The 19,197-nt window shown below is 35.2% G+C and overlaps 4 protein-coding genes across 8 annotated transcripts; 2 read left to right on the top strand and 2 right to left on the bottom strand.

Moving 5' to 3' along the window:
- Positions 1 to 2,443: 2,443 nt before the first annotated feature.
- LOC17882611 (cyclin-dependent protein kinase inhibitor SIM) lies at positions 2,444 to 3,252 on the top strand. Its single transcript, XM_006286583.2, has one exon. The coding sequence runs from the start codon at positions 2,655 to 2,657 to the stop codon at positions 3,039 to 3,041; it is 387 nt and encodes a 128-aa protein (XP_006286645.1). The 5' UTR covers positions 2,444 to 2,654; the 3' UTR covers positions 3,042 to 3,252.
- A 2,415-nt stretch (positions 3,253 to 5,667) lies between these two features.
- On the bottom strand, positions 5,668 to 9,924 carry LOC17881532. The gene is made up of 8 exons (XM_023781187.1): positions 9,748 to 9,924; positions 8,256 to 9,634; positions 7,836 to 7,954; positions 6,956 to 7,534; positions 6,541 to 6,850; positions 6,252 to 6,417; positions 6,060 to 6,162; positions 5,668 to 5,980 (listed from the first exon to the last, which is right to left on the bottom strand). Exons 2-8 carry the CDS (start codon positions 9,420 to 9,422, stop codon positions 5,863 to 5,865), a joined length of 2,562 nt encoding a protein of 853 aa, XP_023636955.1. The 5' UTR covers positions 9,423 to 9,634; positions 9,748 to 9,924; the 3' UTR covers positions 5,668 to 5,862.
- Positions 9,925 to 12,552: 2,628 nt separating this feature from the next.
- Positions 12,553 to 14,600, bottom strand: LOC17882966 (uncharacterized protein SYNPCC7002_A1590). Of its 4 annotated transcripts, none has more exons than XR_002833243.1 (7): positions 14,188 to 14,600; positions 13,904 to 14,094; positions 13,729 to 13,774; positions 13,490 to 13,572; positions 13,291 to 13,407; positions 12,994 to 13,183; positions 12,553 to 12,863 (listed from the first exon to the last, which is right to left on the bottom strand). XR_002833243.1 is itself a non-coding variant. In XM_006288443.2 (6 exons), the coding sequence occupies exons 1-6, from the start codon at positions 14,450 to 14,452 to the stop codon at positions 12,792 to 12,794; spliced, it is 774 nt and encodes a 257-aa protein (XP_006288505.1). In that variant the 5' UTR covers positions 14,453 to 14,597; the 3' UTR covers positions 12,553 to 12,791. The 4 variants fall into 4 exon arrangements, 2 of the variants coding, with proteins under 2 accessions (XP_006288505.1, XP_023636273.1); XR_002833244.1 differs by having other exon boundaries at positions 13,029 to 13,183; XM_006288443.2 differs by lacking the exon at positions 12,994 to 13,183 and having other exon boundaries at positions 14,188 to 14,597.
- A 931-nt stretch (positions 14,601 to 15,531) lies between these two features.
- LOC17883014 (protein BTR1) lies at positions 15,532 to 19,113 on the top strand. Of its 2 annotated transcripts, none has more exons than XM_006288094.2 (9): positions 15,532 to 15,727; positions 15,884 to 15,970; positions 16,528 to 16,766; positions 16,891 to 16,997; positions 17,397 to 17,590; positions 18,066 to 18,190; positions 18,347 to 18,442; positions 18,524 to 18,585; positions 18,677 to 19,113. In XM_006288094.2, exons 2-9 carry the CDS (start codon positions 15,886 to 15,888, stop codon positions 18,771 to 18,773), a joined length of 1,005 nt encoding a protein of 334 aa, XP_006288156.1. In that variant the 5' UTR covers positions 15,532 to 15,727; positions 15,884 to 15,885; the 3' UTR covers positions 18,774 to 19,113. The 2 variants fall into 2 exon arrangements, with proteins under 2 accessions (XP_006288156.1, XP_023636640.1); XM_023780872.1 differs by having other exon boundaries at positions 15,534 to 15,727; positions 18,129 to 18,190.
- Positions 19,114 to 19,197: the final 84 nt, after the last annotated feature.

The raw sequence follows: 19,197 nt of genomic DNA, 5'->3' as shown, positions 1-19,197 counted from the left end.
AGTATATATAGGTTTGGATATTGATATAAGAGACAATCTCGGATATGAAACATAAACATCCAAGAGAGAACCATGATGGTCATTATCCACTTGGAATCGATGATCGATCGGTTACATAATAAACAAATAGTATTTGTCGAAATATTACCTATGGAATATATACATATAGCTTGGTATTATTAATTATAAGGATATAATAAATACATTATTAGGGAGGAGACATGCATATGCACGTTACGTTTTACTTACTTCTCTTGTCTCCATCGTACTTTACAACAAATAAATTATTTTAAAAACTAATACATACTACTAACTCAATCACGTATAAGAATAGGATAAACTGTAATAATGTCAACCACGTAAATATGTATATTATTAATACAATGAGGATTTTATGCATCTCTCTATTCTTGTTTATATCGATCGAGACTTCGAGAGAGTAGTTCTACGTACCTAGGTTTTTGTTCATATATATATATATATAGATAGATCTACGATCTCGTGCGCAAAAACTTGAATATCATCATGTTTGAAATTCTTGTCAAAACTGGCCCTCTCAGTTAATAAGCATTAGTGTAAACCAAGACTGCAGCTATAAAGATACCAAAAATAAATGGTTCAAATTTCCAACAAGAGACTTACGAAATTTTTCAAAGTAGGAACTCTCTTAGAGAGTAACAACAAACGTTTTTTTTGTTGACAACAACTAAAGTTGTTCAAAAAAGATCGATCGAATAAAGAAAAGTGGTCCAGAAACAAAAAAAAATTGTCCACGCATTTCTTTTCACTTAGTAATAATACACATATACATTATTGTTGTTACTCGTGTTAAAAAATTAGAAAGTAAATTTTTTTGAGAAAAAAGATTAAAAAGAAAAAGAAGACAGTGAGAGATTGAGAAACAACTGAGAAAGATCACAGAGATTGTTTCTTCTTTTATCTGTACCTCTCAGTTTCTTCTTTTTTTTTTTTTGGTTTTTTGGGGGGATTTTTTCACTGTCTGATATTTGCCAGAGTCGCATCCACAAGAGATCTATACCCTATTAGGCTACTACTACATACATCACACTACATGCCTCCCCCAAAACTCGACACGTGGCAATTCTTTCGATGTTTAGATTCTCTGCACACTACCTTTGTAAACCAAGTCTGTATACAGTACTCATACATCATGTATATGCTGAACTGATCTAGATTCAGTTTCAACTATATAATTTATTCATATATATATATATATATGTATTATGTATGAAGAGTCTATAGTTATAAGGCATATTGTATATATAAATATATAAAAAACCATGATTAAAACGAACGTGTAGATGTCGTGCGGATACGAAGTTAGAATATCATAATCAAAACAGTATCATTAAAAGATATATATGCCGATGGAATCTTGGTTACTATATTTAAATTTATGCTACTTTCTTCTGTATGGGAATCTTTGTGTAATTTTTTAAAAAGAAACAAAAAGTGGGTGATTTTAAACCGTGGCAATTATATCACATATCGTAGTAAAATTATATTTATCAAATCTGACCAACATATATATATATATATAAATATATGCATGATCGTAATTTATACATCATGCATGTAGAAAAAGTCTAAAAGTCTATACACATGACATGTCTCTAGTTTCTTTTTAGCGGTACACGACATAAATTCTAACCAACCTCTACGTTTTAGATCTTAGATTAATTACATCTTTGATAGCTAATTAACTTTTGTATCCTTTTATTTATATGTATGTGCCTAATCTTTTTTTTGATGAAATATTTTTTAAAATTAGTTATTATATATGTACTTGACCTTTATATGCATGTTACTGCTTTGATTATTTTCCAAACATATGCATGTTACCACTTTAACCGAATTACAAATTTGCATGTTAGTCTGTAGTAGTCGATCGCATATAAAAATAATTTTAGTTCTTCTTTAAATTATTTTCTAAAAGTAAAATTAGATATGTTTGTTTACAAAGTCTACATTCGCATTGATGTTTGATTTTTCCAAAAATATGAAGTTCTTTGAATTTTTTTGAGAAAGTTAAAATTACTTCTATATACAGTATATAGGCTCCCTATTAATTATTTGAGTTGATTATTCTTTTTAGTGGATGTAACTCTCAATCTAAAACTGTGAATATATACCCTCTTTTTATTCTTTTCTTCATTTTTCAAAGGTGACTTTTTATTGATCTCCCTCTATTACTCCTTCAGAATTATATATTACAGTAAATTAACTGAAAACAAATTATTAATTAAAAGAATCTAAACTCCTGTAAAAGTACTAACTAATAAACAGATTAAACTTGGCATGTGGCTTAGTTTTATCTGTCAAAATTAATGTAAAAGAAGAGATCAAGTGATCAGATAGTAGTGGATTTGTTTCTACCATACGACCATCGCTAGCTTAATTATAATATAATTAAATAGAAAATACACATATACAACAACAACAAAAAAAAGGTATGTAAGTAAAGACAGAAGCACATATAAATAAGAGAAACCTACAAGTCCACTTCTCTAAGAAGATTTGTTCAGCAGGCGCACACACACACACACACGCCAAAACACAAAAAACACTAAAACAAAACCCTTCAAGAACATTTAATATTTTTTATATATACCAAAAGAAAAGAAAAAAAAGGAATGGATCTTGATTTAATACAAGATCTGCCAATCTTGAAGTTCCCACCAGCCATCAAGATCGTCCGATCCAACAACAGAGATGATGATGATGACTGCGGCGGCGGCGGCGGCTGCACCACTCCTACTTCCTCCGACCACAAGATTCCTCCAACCACCGCCACTACTCCTCCTCCTCCGCCGCAGAAACCCCGCCCACCCTCGACGCCTTCGTCTCTCGGCGTCAGATCTTGCAAGAGGAAGCTTATGACGTCATTGTCTAAGTACGAGATCATTGTCAACAAAGATGAGATCGAGCGCTTCTTCTCCTCCGTTTACAACCAGACGACGATGACCTCATCCACCACCACCAAGCGGCGGAGAAGTTTCCGTTCTTGTTCGCAAAGATGATCAATTATTGGAAAATTTCACTAAAGGTTCCATAATTTCCAATAGTCTTTTTTTTTTTTTTAATTTGCGATTTTTTTAAAATTTGATGTAATGTGTTTTAATCAACTTTACACGTCGACCCACTCTATAAATATACATGTGCGATCGATCGATGGAATCTTTTGTTTCTTTTTTTACTAAATTTTTGCTATCCCTATAGCTCTTTTGAATACGCAAATTTGTTTCAGTAACTTATTTGACAAACTTAAAATAAATTTACAACGTGGTACATGCACAAGTATATATATATATATATATCATCTTTTAGTTAAAAAAATGAAATGAAGCTATAGCTTTTTTATATACCAATTTTAACAGTGTGCACAGTTAAAAAGTACTTGTTTCATCATTAGCTGATTGGTGTACTTTGTTTTTGATATTGGATATATACATGAATCTCTTGCATTGATCCAATAGTGTTGTTTTATGAAATTCTGTGTCATGGGTTATGATGGTAATTAGATTAATTAAAGAGATAACAATTTGAAAATACTGAAAAGAAAAGAAAAAGAAAAAAAAAGAGAGAAAACGAGTTTGCCTTTGCAAGCAATTATTTCTGTCGGCCACGATATAACACTTGGTATTATGTGTTGTTAAACCCATGTTGCGCATAATTATGCTTCCCGATCTGATATTAACATAAACATAGTCATGATGATGATAGTAACCTAGTTATGAGATCATCTTTTTAAGTTAAGGAAACTAAAAAGGTCAGAAAGGTTAAAATAAAAAAGGAGCAGGTTATAAAAAAAAGTGGTAATCAACGGTTTAGGTGTGGATTTGATTTGGTTTGATGAGATTTATATGTAAGCAAAAAAAAAAAAAAGGGTTGCGTGTCTTACGTGTGCTTGTGTAAGAAGCCACGAGAAAGATAATGATGCCTTGATCCAACTACATTCAAATAATTACTCCTTTTTTATATATTTGGTACTATATAAAGTTATAAATAACCCTAATATAAAAATAGATTGTTGCTTATTTTGCAAGCTAATAATAATATTAAAAGTTAAATATTGTAACATAATCAAAGTAAAAGGGTGATCGGAAATTCATGTTGATCTCTGACAATTTTGGACCGACATAGAGAGCGATAAATACGGCTTTGGGATCTGTAAATTAATGTAATTTATTGGAAATTTAATGTTTATGGATGACGTCTCGTTAGAAGAAAAAAAACAACAATTTAATCTAAATATTCATTTCGGGTGCCCATTCGTCACGTACTCGGAAATTCGTATGGCACATATTTGCTTATGTAAATTAAATAAATATTTGCTGATAGATTCCGTTTTAAAAAAACAAAATAATACAAAACCAAACACTCACACAAAGCTATATATATATAGTTTTGCATGCAGCTTAATATGTTAAATCTAATGAAAATTAGGTAGAGAAATATATACATCACCTAACATAATTAAACATTGAATACCAATATTACGGAAAAGAAACGTATGCATGCAGAGGAGAGAATTGAATGGTTGTTGAATTTAGTGAAGTGGTAGTGAAGACCCATACGTAATTATTCGATTTTTGGTTTGTGTAATGTCTAGCAATATATACATACATAACTAATCTTTCATCAGTTCTAATACTAACTAATGGCATTATCATGCTTGTATAAATATTAGAAAAAATCATATCTTATATCAGATTAGATGATATGATCTTAATTATAATATAGTAGATTTACTTATTTTTTCCATGGAGATCTTGTAAAAATGAAATGTGGATAAAGGTGGGTAAGCACGATCGATGATGATTAAAAAACTATACAGTGAGTATTTTTAATTGTTAATTGTCATCTTTAGTTTGATACGGTAATATTTAAATAGATCGTGCGTAAAAGTACCTGCAATAAACTGTAATACTTTTATACACGCCGTAAAAATCACCATGATTGTTAGTATATCTTACTCTCTCTGCATATATGATGATATCAAAACATTATTCAATACAACCAACAATGTTATTTTTTTAATAAATTTAGGTTGGCTAGTGGGGTACAATAATTAGCCGGGTTCTTATGCTACAATATACCATCGTGATTTCTGCTACACATTATTATACTAGATCTATTTTCAACCATATTATCAATTTAGCTCACTAAAATACACTGAACTAGAGTTATTATTACATTATGGTTCAAAATACAGAAAGAGAGAAAAGAAGAAGAAGCTGCTGCACTATATAACTTTGATATATAAAATGGGGTTGAAAATATACCAAAGTTATACAGTAGAGCCAAGAAGAAGCTGCTGCGCTAGTTGGATGCAATGAATATGTAACTAAATAGCCTATCCAAATTAGGTTAAGGATGTGGTAGATGTTGAAATAAATTGAAAATTATTAGACCCAAGCACTTAAAAGAGAAAGTATTGTATGGTACTGTGGCCACAGAGGAGCCATGTCCACTACACATTTTAAGTACTAGTGTAGTAGAACCACCTCATTCTACGTACCCACGTTTTGTACCTTAACGTTCTTACTCTTTGGTGTTATTTGACAAGTTAAGTATCCGAGTTTCTATATTCTTGGCTTAACTAAAAATGTGGCTCAGTCAAGTACGAATTAGACATGTATTATGAATTTATGATCAATGAGAGAGCCTTTTGTTTCTTCTTCTTTTTAGTTAATTCATTTTTAGACTATATACATCAAATATGGATTTTGAATAAGATACTACAACTACATAATTATTAACCCCAAAACCAAAACACATTTCTTGATGCTGGTCCTTCTCTTCTTTCATTGTCTTTTTCTCCGAATGTGTTTTATAGGCTTATAAAATTGAGTAGGCTCGGATTACCTCGATGATAGGTGCTCTACACAACGGACATTTCCCTCCGTTCCTTATAAGCTCGTTTGCACATTTCGAGCAAGTACACATGTGCCCACATCTGCAAGTTCAAAGGATTCCTTAGTTTTCAGTTTGAGAGAGAGAGAAGCAAAGATTTGAGCTACTAGCAGTTAAGTTACCTATACAAGAGAGCATCAATGTGGTTGTCACAGCAAACGCAACAAGTCCCTTTCCTTACATGGCTCCATCTTGACCCATCCTCTGATGTTTCCGGACTTGTACCTGTTGCAGAACTCGTTTTTAATTAACATATTATATACATAAGATGGCCAAATAAGAAACAATGTTTGTTGGATAGATTAAGCACGGACCTTGGTCACCTACAGATCGGTTTAAGGCTGCAGAAACCTCTTGTCTAACCGAACGCTGCAGCTCTAACTGCATATCCATGCAGGCTTCAAGCATCCTCTGCATCTGGCTCATTCCTTGCTGCAGTCTTGCCACATCTCCTCTTAGGTCGTTCATTACCTCCCATTCCTAATGCAAGCAAGAAGAGTAACATCTACATTATACCTTTGAATCAAGCTTATGATATGTCATTAAGATGTTTAATTAATCGATTAAAGATTCGAGCCTAAAACCCTTGATAAAAAGGCTTACAATTTCAGATCGATGCATTGAGTGACGAGACCAGCTAGTGTGGTGCAAATCTTGATGCCATATTGGCTGTGGCGGAGGCGCAGGTGGAGTTGGAAGCAGTTGTGGACCACTGATGCCATTAAGCTGGTTATCATTCTGTACAAATACTTGGTGGTCTGTGTCACGGTCTAGAGAATCTGGGATTGCTGTTTGCAGGGTACTGTGCAGATCCCAATCTACATGAGTGTGCCCTCTTCTTTCAGCATATGATTGTATCAGTTGATCCAGACTTTCACGGAAACCACTATGTAGTAGATTAGAAACACTTCTCCTATAAACAGAAAAGATGGTAGAAATGATCAGTCTAAATAAAAATAAGTAATAAAGAAAGAAATCGAATCCACTTTCATAAAAAGTGATTAAATGTTTTTTGTACCTGCTTAGCAGCTCCCTGAGTTCCATGCTGTAAACATTGTCATCCTCAGGTGGATGGAACCTATTTAGTCTTCTCAATTGTACTACACGGCGACTCCTTAGGGATTCTGACTGTGTCTCAGGCCAGTTCCCATCAGATTGTCTAGAGTTATCCTCATGCCATACACCATGGGCTTCTTGTGTGCGATATTCATCATCAGCAAATCCGCTGGTTTCTCGGTGCATGTCGCTGACCGATGTTTCATCATGGTTTGTATCTGTATTATCATACCCATTTAATTGCGTTAAATCTGTTTGCTGCATATGTAGCCTCTCATCTACTGCGACATCTTCCTGCCAGATCCTTCTTCGATTGGTATCCTCTTCCCAGTCTCTATCCGCATTTGATAGGTTGCTTTCTGAGTCATCATGCAATACGGGACTATTATTCCCTTGTCCTGAAGAAGTTGAATTCTCATCGGTTATACGCTGAGAATTCTCAGCGATGATAGCAATTGCAAGAGCATTTGTGGAATTATTGCTATCAGTGTTGCTACTCTGTTCATGGACAATACTTTCCCTCCCGTTATGGAACCCTTCTCTGAGACAGAATCAAAGTGAGGGTTGGACTATTATTAGCAATCAAGCTGAATGCCAATAAGTACTTGTATATTAATAATATGAAAAGACAAATGCAAACACAAGAAAAAAAATCAAAAAGAAAAAAAAAAGCAGGGGAGAGAAGATGAGATGCAGGGATATCAAAATCCACATTTGTATAGTCCTTTACGGGTTTGTAGACTATTTGTATTATTATGATCGAGTTAAATTCTTATGGCTGACAAGAAAATGTATGAGAAAATTGTTATAAAAATTGAAATGGAATTGGAAGGAATTCTTACCTCAAACCAGAAACAGTTTGTCTTTCTCTCAGCTGAAGAAGCTCCCTTGAAGCCATTGATGCTGTTCTCTCTTGAACTGCAGGTGGCTCATTCCGCAAGAATCTTCCTCTAAGAAGCGACTGCAGAAAATCTTAGGGCATTATAAATCGTCTACAATTGCCTAAGGTGCTAAGATACTGATAATATATGACTTTTGTTGTCCATTCCTAGTATGACATAGGATAAATATCTCGCTCCTTCAAATACTTTTCCATATCTTAATCCAAATTCCAAACACCAAAAATTCTTATTTGTTTAGCATTTCTATTCAGAATATAACAAATTTTGTCATACTAAGTGTATGGAAAAGGAATAGGAGAAAGAAGTGTCATTTATATCCTACAAAGAAGCAAAAATGAATCTGGTCGCTTAAAAACTAACCTGAATCCGGTTGCGGTGAGCAAAATCAGACACTGCACGATGCTCCAACAAGCCCTCAAGTTCCCGTTGTCTCTCTCTTTCAGCCCTCGTAAGCAAATCAAGTAACGCCTGCCTACCTCTTACTCTCCGCAAGTTTTGACGAACATGACGCGGTTGCCCTTCTTCTACACGGACCCTGTCAGCTTGTGCAGTGTCATGACTTTGATTCCTATCAATTTCTGAATTAGATCTCTGATCTTCTCTCGTTGTTGCACGGGATCCTCCTCTCTGCTGACTAGTCATTTGCATCCACTCCCTTATAATCCTTACTCTTTCCCTTTCAGTATCACCCAGCCACTCTGCTCTATGGTTATCATCTCTCTGTCTTATATTAGATGAATGGTCGTTAGTCCTACTGTCCATCCATCCACGAACAATATGCCTCACTCTCTCTCTCTCACTATCACCAAGATCAGGAGACTGTTCCCTACTGGAAAAATTATTATTATCCCCATGCTCATTTCGATCAAGCGACCAGGATCCATAATCGTTCTCACTCTCACTCGAGTCTCTCAGAACCCCATTGTTTTCACTCACCTGACTCTCTGGTGCAGTAGAGCTAGATAAATTAGTATTAGACTCAGCACTCCGTTGCTGCCTCAATCTTTCTCTCACACTTTCACGTGCCCTGTTAAGCACATGCTCATCTTCTAATTCCCTCCACATCTGCAAAATTCCAGATGCCTGAGTGTTAGGCCTCTCACTAGCAGCACCCTGACGCCTTGAAGAGGGAGACTGAGACTCCCTAAGGAAAGAGGAATCGAGCATAGAGACCGTTTGCAAACCAGCCAATGCAATCAACTCAGACTCTCGGTTCCTCCTCTCAATGGTAGTAATCATCTCCTGAGCCTGCCTTGCAGCCCATCGGCTCAAAATTTGAGACTGACGCCTTCGGGCAGCAGATGATTCAGCCAAATTGTCACCTTCAAGTTCAGACCTTCGTCTCCTCCTCACAAGCTGATCACCCTCCTCATCCTCATCCTCTGGATTGTGAACAGAACTACAAGAACCAAATGAGATACACTCGTCCAAGTGCCCACGCATGAATTCCTCCAAACCACGCTCAAACTCGGTACGAACATCGTCCCTGGACTCTGATTTTTGTTGCAGGGGCTGGAAACTAGTCATCCTCACGACGCTTCAATTGAAACCCAAAACAAAAAAACCTAAAAAAATCTCTTCTTTTATGTCAATTCCGGTCAACAAAACAACATAGCAACACGCTCAAAACCTAAAACCACGCATCACATCTTCCCATAATTCTCCGAGAAGATCCCAGGGTAAACACAATCCCAACATCCATAATTTCACACCCAATTGTTCTCCAATTCATCCCTCACCTGATATTGATGCAATTCATCAGCCGAATTGAACAATAAAACCCAAATTCCACTTCCAATTGAAACAAATCATCAACAAAACAAAAAACGAAACAGAGATTAGCGAGACGTACCTCTTCGTGTTCTTCGTCAATGAGGAATAGCAGCAATAAGAAGAAGGTAAAGATGAACCAAACTCCTATATGACGAAATTGCACAATCAAAATTCAATAAAGGATCGATGAAGAAGAAGAGAAAACAAAATTATCGGTGAGTTATTAATTGTGTGAAAAGAAAAAAAAGATTGGATTTTTTTTCGAAGAGAGAAGGTGCGCAATAGCCATTAGACAGAGGGAAGAAAGAAAAAAAAAGGAATTAATTAATTTTTTTAAAATCAAATCCTTAATTGTCTTTTTCTCAGTAATTAATAATTTAATTTAAGCTTTCTTTGGAAATGAATTAATCTATTTTTAATTTAAAAATTTGTCTACTTTTTCGCTTTTGTTAATATTTAAAAAAAGCAAAGCGAAGGCGAGTCTCAAGGAAGCGAGGAGCTGGTCTTAGATTATAACACGTGGCGAGATCCTTTTCATCCCACGTCATGTATTTTTTATCTCTCTCATATATGGTTACTTGTAAAAATGTGACATAAGAACTAAGAACATACCCTTTTAATTTAATCAATATTATCAAATGACAAAAAAAAAAAGAACATATCCATATTTGAGCAAAACACAGTAGCAATTCTTTAATGATTAAGAAATAAATAAATCCCGGAAAACTTTAAAGAAAATGGATTTGCTCAAGTTAAGAAAATAAAGATTAGCTCATAAAAGTAAAACTTGAAATATATGTGTCCTTTACTGTTGAAAAAATAATAATAATAATATGTGTGCCTTACTAAATTCATGCAACAATTATGTAAAAGAGCACCTCTTCAAAGCTATATATATGTACAAGATGAAAGTAAATACAAAATCTGAAAAGTCAGAAGTGAATAATGTATTTAGAAAATGCAATAAGGAAATTAAGAAATGAGTAGAAAAAAGGAAATGATGATCTAAGAACTATGGTAAAATGTTTTCCTAAAACAGAGGAAGATAAAATAAAGGAAAACACAGATAGAAGAAGAAGAAGATTGTGAAAAAAAACATTGGCCAACCTGATATGTGTCAAATGTCTTTTTTTTATTTTAGGTTTTTTTTTTTTTGGGGGGGGGGGGGGGGGGGGGGGGTTTAGCAATGTTAAGGTTTTGGCTTCAGAGAATTAAAAGGGAGAAAGATAAGGTGACAACATCTTTGACCTTTCAAGTTTTTTGAGGAAAGGAAGAAGCTCAAACTTCACACCATATTATATAGGATAAAAATGTTATTATTTTTGTTTATATTTATATAAGAAAAAGAAATCCCAATTTGGATTGGTCTTTGTGAGGGTTTCGTACCAACCAATATTCTCACATGGAGTAATCTGGAAAAAAAAAAAATTTAAATTATCTCATATGATGGCATTTTTTATTCGCTAGCTCTAATTATTGAATATTGTATGATATACTTTTAAACAATGTATAATAATAAAAATGATGATAGGAAAATGTCTATGAGAAAGCTTACAAATGCATTGGGACGAAAGACAAGGTTGCATGGATTTTGGGTCTATGTTAGGGTCTCATCAGTCACTTGTACATACACATACGTCTTTCAAGTTATACAACGTACGTTTTCTTTTTCTAACATCCCACTCATTGTGATTGTGTTCATTAGAACCACATATAGCATGTGATTAGCAATTTTAAGAAAATTACTGTTTTAAAAATATATTTTTTTTGCTAAGTAAAATGTTTTAGATATTTGTAGCAGCAACTCGTGCATTATATATACCATTGCTTAGGGTTTTAGCAAAATCTCCAAAAACCTAGAAACGCTATTATATTTTAGCAAAATCTCCAAAAACCTAGAAGCGTTATTATATAAAAGTATATGATTCAACCCATCTTCTTCACTATTTTGTCTTTTACCGAAGAAAAAAAAAAATTCTCGAAGTCGCAAACTTTTATTTGAGAGGGAACAAACGCACGTTTTGGTTTTAACATTTCACGACATCCATAGACAATCATGCATCTTTCACTTAGACGTACACACTACACAGTAAATTTTCATATATGTAGATCTAGTGGACATATGCGTAGATGATTAAATTAATATGTTTTGTCTGTATCCTTTTGTTTTCTAAATTTCACGCAAATGTGAATAGGATCTATTTACTTACACTACTGCTTCTATGTTACCTGTCCATGGCGGATGGCTTCCACTTAACCCCAAAACAAAAAATGGAAAACATATCAAAACACAATCTTTCTTTGTTTCACCGTTATGTGAATGTCTTCTTTTGTCTTGTAACTGTGAAGTTTGCATTATTTCTTCGATTTTGTCTTTCAGGGAGTGATGAGACTTTTGCTTTGAGATCGACACAAATGATATACATCTCAATTGCTTACAACGTTTGCTTCTTTCTTACTCATGCTTAATTAGTTGTATAATATTATGTCATAAGATTACTTTAGATGGTTCTCTTTTATACATGTTTACGTTTGATTTTATTCATTTTGGTGAAGAGTAATTGTAAATCGTAAATACAAACACGTATCAGAAACAAAAATTCTTCTTCACTCGATCAACATTTCTTGTTTCCGTCTACTAGTTGCAAATGACTTTTGATTCAAACATTGGTTTGTTTTCGCTTTAATTTGGAATTAAACACCTTATCTTGACTTAAATACATAACTAAATATTACACATTGACAAATGACAAAAAGACATTTAGTGAGAATGAAAAGTATCCAATCGAAACAAAACCGTTCAGTTTAGACTTTGAGTGAACCGGCTCTTCCATTTGTCGGCTCAAGTTTGGTTTTATTATCAGACACAAACTATTTTTTGGCATAAAGGAACTAGATCCGTTTAAGGATCTTCCGGGTGGATTAAACATAACACAACGTGAGAGTTTACAGTGGAACAAACAAACAAACAAACGTATTCTATTGTAAAGGGTTGCAATTCCAGTGACTACAGATTCATTTGTATTTTGCTAACATTGAAAAAGATCGAGAATTTGCTAACATCCCGATCGGAACTCCGGGAGGCACATCGTTGAACCAGGTTCAGTAGCTTTTGCTGTACTATCAGATCTCGCCAGTCCCAAGAGGTTGCCTTGAAGTGTCTCCAGAAGCCCATGCTTGATAGTCTTTCGAGAGCTGCAAAACGAGTAAAAGAGCATGATTTAGATCAGTGTTGGGATGACTTTGCAGGAAAAGGAATGTATCTACGTTCATATTTGTAGAAGGAGGAGCACATAAATATAAAGAGTTAACAAGCCAGTTTTACAGTGAAACCATAGGAAGCTTATGCTAAGCTGCAACCTGAGTCTTGGTTCAACATGTGCTTTACCGACATATAAATAAAGCCTAAAAACAGGTTATATTCGCCTCCTCATCAACCAGCTCAAATAGGATAGATCTTCTCAAGATGAAACATTAGATGCAAGACTAATCTTCACAAGTAGGACGATCTTGCACTTTGTAAAACAACGTGTCATAGAGAATAAATGATAGCTTAAAGGGCCATGTTGATGCAGAATAAGTGATCAAAAGATTATAATACGAAATACATTTTCCTGCATACCTGAGACAAAAATCTTGGTAGCATGAGTCTAAGAATTTGATCAAGGACTTGTGTCCCTGTCGCTTCTATTGCTCCCGCCGGGAAAACTCTAAATGCAAAAGGAATCTCGATATTGACCTACAAATGCCAAATAAGTCAGAAATACCACAGGAATGCACTGATTAAGAAAGCAAAAAAAAAGGTGAAAGCACTTAGCTACCTCAATGACTGCATCTGAAGTAATTTGTTGGTCCGTTGTGCCCTCCTGAGTGCTATCACATGATACCCGATTCACCATAGAAGCTGCATAACTAGAAAATAAGAAATGTTAAGCCCCATACAAACCATTACCAAATCCACTTATAGTAAACAAGATTTCACCAAGATCATTTTGATCACTTTCACACAAAGTAATTACAACGTGGGCAAACATGGGTTAACAAACAGGGGTATGCTTACCATCAAATTTGTCATTTTGAGCAACCACAACAGGAGAACCTTCAAGCTATATAGCACAAGACAATGAAAAAAGCCATCACGATCATAACATATATGTACAATTTGATTCAGCTTATGTCTATTAGCCACAAGTTCTTCTCTTTGTTTAGTATATCATTAACAAAGTAAGATTTACCTTGCAGGACAAGAGCTTGATGCAGCAGCCATTAGGTTGTTCTTCAACTCTGACAAGCAAAACAGGGCAGACTTCAAAGTTGAAGAATTTAAACGTATAAACATAGCATCTGAACGTGTTATCATCAACTCTCTCAATCCTCTCCGCATCAAGCACCGAGTACTGACTTGCAGGTAAGCTCATATACTCAACTGAAACCAAACAAATCAAATCCGAAATCAATCAATCCGATCCATAAGAAACAAAAGTTTTAGATCAAGCCAAGTGATTATGACTGAAGCTACTTAGAGGTCGTTGGAGCTGGCGAACGGAGATGGATTGTTTCTGACGAGCGATGAATCGAGCTTTGGGGGTGGAACTGGAGGAGACACGAACAGGTGGAGTAGAAGAAGAAGAAGAGGTGAGAGACGTAGGTTTCGGTGGTTCGTCATAGGACGATGAGCTAGTAATGGTGAAGGAGAGAGATGGATTTCTAGGGTTTGGATTCGGCTTCTTCGCCGAGAACGACATAGAGGTAAGTCTAGTAAGAGAAGCTGAGCTCAACGCCATAGCTGAAACGGCGTCGTTTTAGGAGAAGAGGTGTTTAACGACTAACACATAAGCGAAGGACAGAGAGAGTGATGATAAGATTCTGGACCGACGGAGATTGGGAGCTGGCACCACCATCACCACGAGCTTTACCACTGCGCATATTAGCCTAGTCTGCTGACGTTGTTTCACTACAGGTAAAATACGCTGAATATTGAAAACAAGCCCAATATGAGCCCGTTAATTAAATGCCATTGGGCCGACGATAAACTACAAACGAATGGCCTTAGCAATGAGCAAAGTAGAAAGAATTTGAGATATAACACTTAACAAGGTTACTAGATTTTTTTCCTAATTTTTTCACTCAGATAATTATTTTTTTTAATTTTTAATTAAAATTACTAGATTTTTTGTTTTAATTACATGTGTACACAAAGAAACTTTAAGAAAATTTTAAAAGAATCACATACAGTTATTGAAAAAATAATAATGTGTTAGAATTTAATGTTATAGTTTACGATGTCTTATGACGCAACCGAAAAAAACAATATGATTAATCTATAGAAAGGTTGTTTAACTAATGAATCTGTGTAGTCGTGAGGAAAACACAGGTTGCCACTTCCCATTAATGTCGGACTAAAAACACCCCAAACTCACCTTATAATAATATTGCACTTCTACTCATTTAATCGACCGATTCAAATCATAAACATGCATATTATTACCCATTAATCGTATCTATTGTCTTTGTCAACTCTCTGCCGTACAATTTGACAAAAAAACTATATAGTATATGTACAACAATTCAAGATCTAAACAAACTATGCAAAATAAAATAAAACGGATTCAAATTATCAACGTCCAAATGAGAAAATAGAGGAGCCAATTTTTACATGTTTCACTTTTATGGCTATTTTACAATTATTTGTAGTTGATTTGATATTTTAACAAATAAAATTAAAGTGAGTTTGATGTTATAAGGGGGAAAAAAAAAAGATAGAGAGGCGGTCAATCAATAATAATTAAATTAAAAGAAAAAAGGGAATAATAAAATAATAGAATAAGGGAGGCTAGTGGATAGATAGACGAAGGACACCAGAGCCACCTTCATTCACTTCACAACCCGCTCGGCGACAAAGACGAAGAAGCCGAGGAAGCAGTGAGCGACGATAGATAGAGATAGAGAGAGACTCAAACATCCATACTAACTCTTTCCTCAGATTCGTTTCCACCGGCGCCAATTGACGGCGACGACGACGACGACCCAAGGAGCAGATTCGAATTGTGCCAAGACAGGTAACTTTGGAATTTTTCTTCTCAATCTCAGATTTCCACGAAACGAGTCTTACGGCTTTCTCTCTATCTGGTTTCGTTCTTCCTTTTTTGTTCGTTGTATTGATAATGTCGATTGGTTTAATTCTCTTCTTCCCTTCTTATCTGCTGCTGCTGCAGCAATGGAGTCTACTGAGTCGTATGCGGCAGGTTCACCGGAAGAGCTGACCAAGAGATCTCCAGAACCGCATGATTCTTCAGAAGCTGGTATTCCGATCCGATCTGTTCTTTTGTTTATTCCCTCGCTGCATTTTCTTCGACTCTGACTCCAAATGTTTTTTTTTGTATCTCGTCACCTCATTGAATTGGATCTAGTTTAAAAACTTTGTGATATGACATCTTAGATGCGTGATTAATGCCTTTTCTGATGACAACTTTGATGAAGATTTCCTTTGCCATAGATTTCATTTGTCTACGATGGTTAAATTATACTATTACCATTTTGTTGCTGTTCGATGAAATTTTAGTGATTTTTTTCCAGAATGTGATGAATTATACAGAGGAAAGTAACCGTTTTGTTGTTATTTTTTTCATAAGGATCGATTCTGCGAGTGAGTTAGATCAGGCTCATTCTTATGTAGTGTTTTTTTTTCTGTATCATGTGTGTGTATAAATGAGGTAGCTGGTCTAGTTGAGGTTGTATATATGCTGGGTAGACAGAAAAATAATTTCTTTCTCTTCCATTCAACGATAAGCTGAATACTGATATGGTTTAGTGAAACATGCTATCTATTTGACTATCTAATGTGTTTTACTCTTTTCAGATTCAGCTGAGAAGCCAACACACATTCGATTTCTTGTCTCCAATGCGGCTGCTGGTTCCGTCATTGGGAAAGGTGGCTCGACCATCACTGAATTTCAGGCAAAGTCTGGGGCGCGGATTCAGCTCTCACGTAACCAAGAGTTTTTCCCTGGAACGACTGACCGAATTATTATGATATCGGGCTCAATTAAAGAAGTTGTCAATGGACTGGAACTTATCCTTGATAAACTACACAGTGAGGTAATCTCTTTCTACTTGTGTTTGACTAATTTATATTTTATATCACAGTGCGTTTAGCTAATTTATCTATTTTGTCAGTACGAGATCAATTTGAACTTTTTCTATTTGTGTCATTGTTTGTTAGCTTCATGCTGAAGATGGTAATGAGGTTGAGCCTAGGAGAAGAATAAGACTAGTGGTTCCTAACAGTTCCTGTGGAGGTATAATTGGAAAAGGAGGGGCAACTATCAAGTAAGTTTTCGTTCTGTATTTGTTACAGCAGTTTCTATGAGGTTTTCGGAGTTTCCATGACCTGTTTACCTTAACACCATTTTCTGTAGCACACAACTAACATTTAAAATGTATCTGGTTATGTTCTTGCATTGTTGCCATGTTCAAATTTTCTTTAGTTCTTATCTTTAAGAGAGCAATTATTTTCTGCGTATAAGCAAGTCAAGACTCTCTAACCGGTGAAAATGGTTTCTGGGTATTAGAGGTGACTGAGTTTTAAGTTTTAGAATGGAATATCTAATTTCTCTTGAGTTCTAGAATATGGCAATGTACTTTTCACTCTCTTTTCTTGTGTAAGAATATTGATGTCAGATATATAGATCTAACTAAGCCTCGAGACATTTCTTTCTTTGCACACAGATCATTCATTGAGGAATCTAAAGCTGGTATTAAGATATCCCCTCTGGATAATACCTACTACGGGTTGAGCGACCGACTAGTGACATTATCTGGGACCTTCGAGGAGCAGATGCGGGCAATTGATTTAATTTTGGCTAAGCTTACTGAGGACGATCATTACTCCCAGAACGTGCATTCCCCATATTCGTATGCAGGTATATCAACTCAGTACTAGCTTAGTTACGTTTGTTTTCCTCATTAAAGTTTCTTTGATTAGCATGTTCTGTTTGTCGTTGATTACATTTCTTTGTGTTGGAAATCAGTATAGTAAATGCTAGATCATTTCCTGACTATGCTTTATGAATTGACACTATGTAAATTATTTGTTATATGAAAATGACTGTTTAGTCATTACACATTACAGACGTAGATAGGCTAGAAGTCAAAGTACAAGATTTTTCGTTTCCTGTTTTAAGGCCATGTGGAGAATCTAAGCGCCAAATATAGATGCTAGATCATGTCCCTTTAGTAGGATTTTCTACTGATTTTTAGATTGTCAACTAAGGTAGTATTGGCATTTCGTATCTTTCATCTCACATGGATTTTCTTTCCATTTTGAGGATTGTGTATGATGCTTGTCTGTTGTTAAGCTTAATTCTCTTGTAAGTTCCTTTAAACTCGACATTTTAGGTCTTTTCTACTCTGGTTTTCATGGTCCTCCATATGCGTATGTGCTTCCTTCTGTTGCAACAGCGGGATACAATTCGGTTAACTACGCACCCAATGGCTCTGGAGGCAAGTATCAAAACCACAAGGTTAGTCTCTTCTCACTTTCTTCCACCCTATCTATGCATATATATGAAGGAACCTCTATCTGTGTTGCTACTATGAATAGCATTTTGGTGTTAAAACAATCAATTATGGTTTGTTTCGCTTTTGTCACTTAATCTGTGATATGGTATACATTCCAGGAAGAACCTAGCAACACGGTGACAATTGGTGTCTCGGATGAGCATATAGGATTGGTCCTTGGTCGTGGAGGAAGAAACATCATGGAAATCACTCAGGTCCGTTTTTTTTTTATCAACCCCTTAACTAAAACTCCTTCAGTCAACCAAAATCTGAAAGCCCTGCTTTACTTCCCGCAGATGACAGGTGCCCGAATAAAGATATCAGACCGAGGCGATTTCATATCTGGAACCTCTGATAGGTAAAGTTAACATTACCTTAAGAGTAACAACCGAACAATGTTTTAAGTACCTCTTATGTCTAATGTTGATATATGGCAAAAATATTGGCAGGAAAGTGAGCATCACAGGGCCACAGAGAGCAATCCAACAAGCTGAGACGATGATAAAACAGAAAGTCGAATCAGCGACAGAGAGAGCCACCGATTAAAACCGTGAAGAATATCCATGCCGGTTCCTATCTTTGGTCTGTTTACTTCATTTGTTGAGGCTTAAGCTTTCGGATGGGAATCATTGATCATCTTTGAGTGAGGCAGAGATATCTCTCTAGGAGCTCTTTCCTTTTTTTTTTAATTTATATGTCGACATTATATAAATTGTGTTTTTCTCTGGGAGAGAAGCAGAGTTGGAGTTAGAAGTACTGTTTTCATTTGTTTTTTTATAACTTTGTTGCAATTTGTTGAAGTTTTGTTTCCCTTTTCGAGTTCTTTCTGTTGTAACAATTTACAATAACCAGCCATTACATTGCATTTGCTTGCTTCTTTCTTTTATGGGATCAACTATTTACAGGTTAGAGCCCACCTTTGTTTTTTTTGGTTGCTCTTCTTAAGAGCAAAAGAAATTTAATATACGTT

Source organism: Capsella rubella, unplaced genomic scaffold, assembly GCF_000375325.1.
Source record: "Capsella rubella cultivar Monte Gargano unplaced genomic scaffold, Caprub1_0 scaffold_6, whole genome shotgun sequence".
Lineage (NCBI taxonomy): Eukaryota > Viridiplantae > Streptophyta > Magnoliopsida > Brassicales > Brassicaceae > Capsella > Capsella rubella.
The sequence above is the reverse complement of the archived record's forward strand: the minus strand, read 5'-3'. Positions and strand labels throughout refer to the sequence as shown.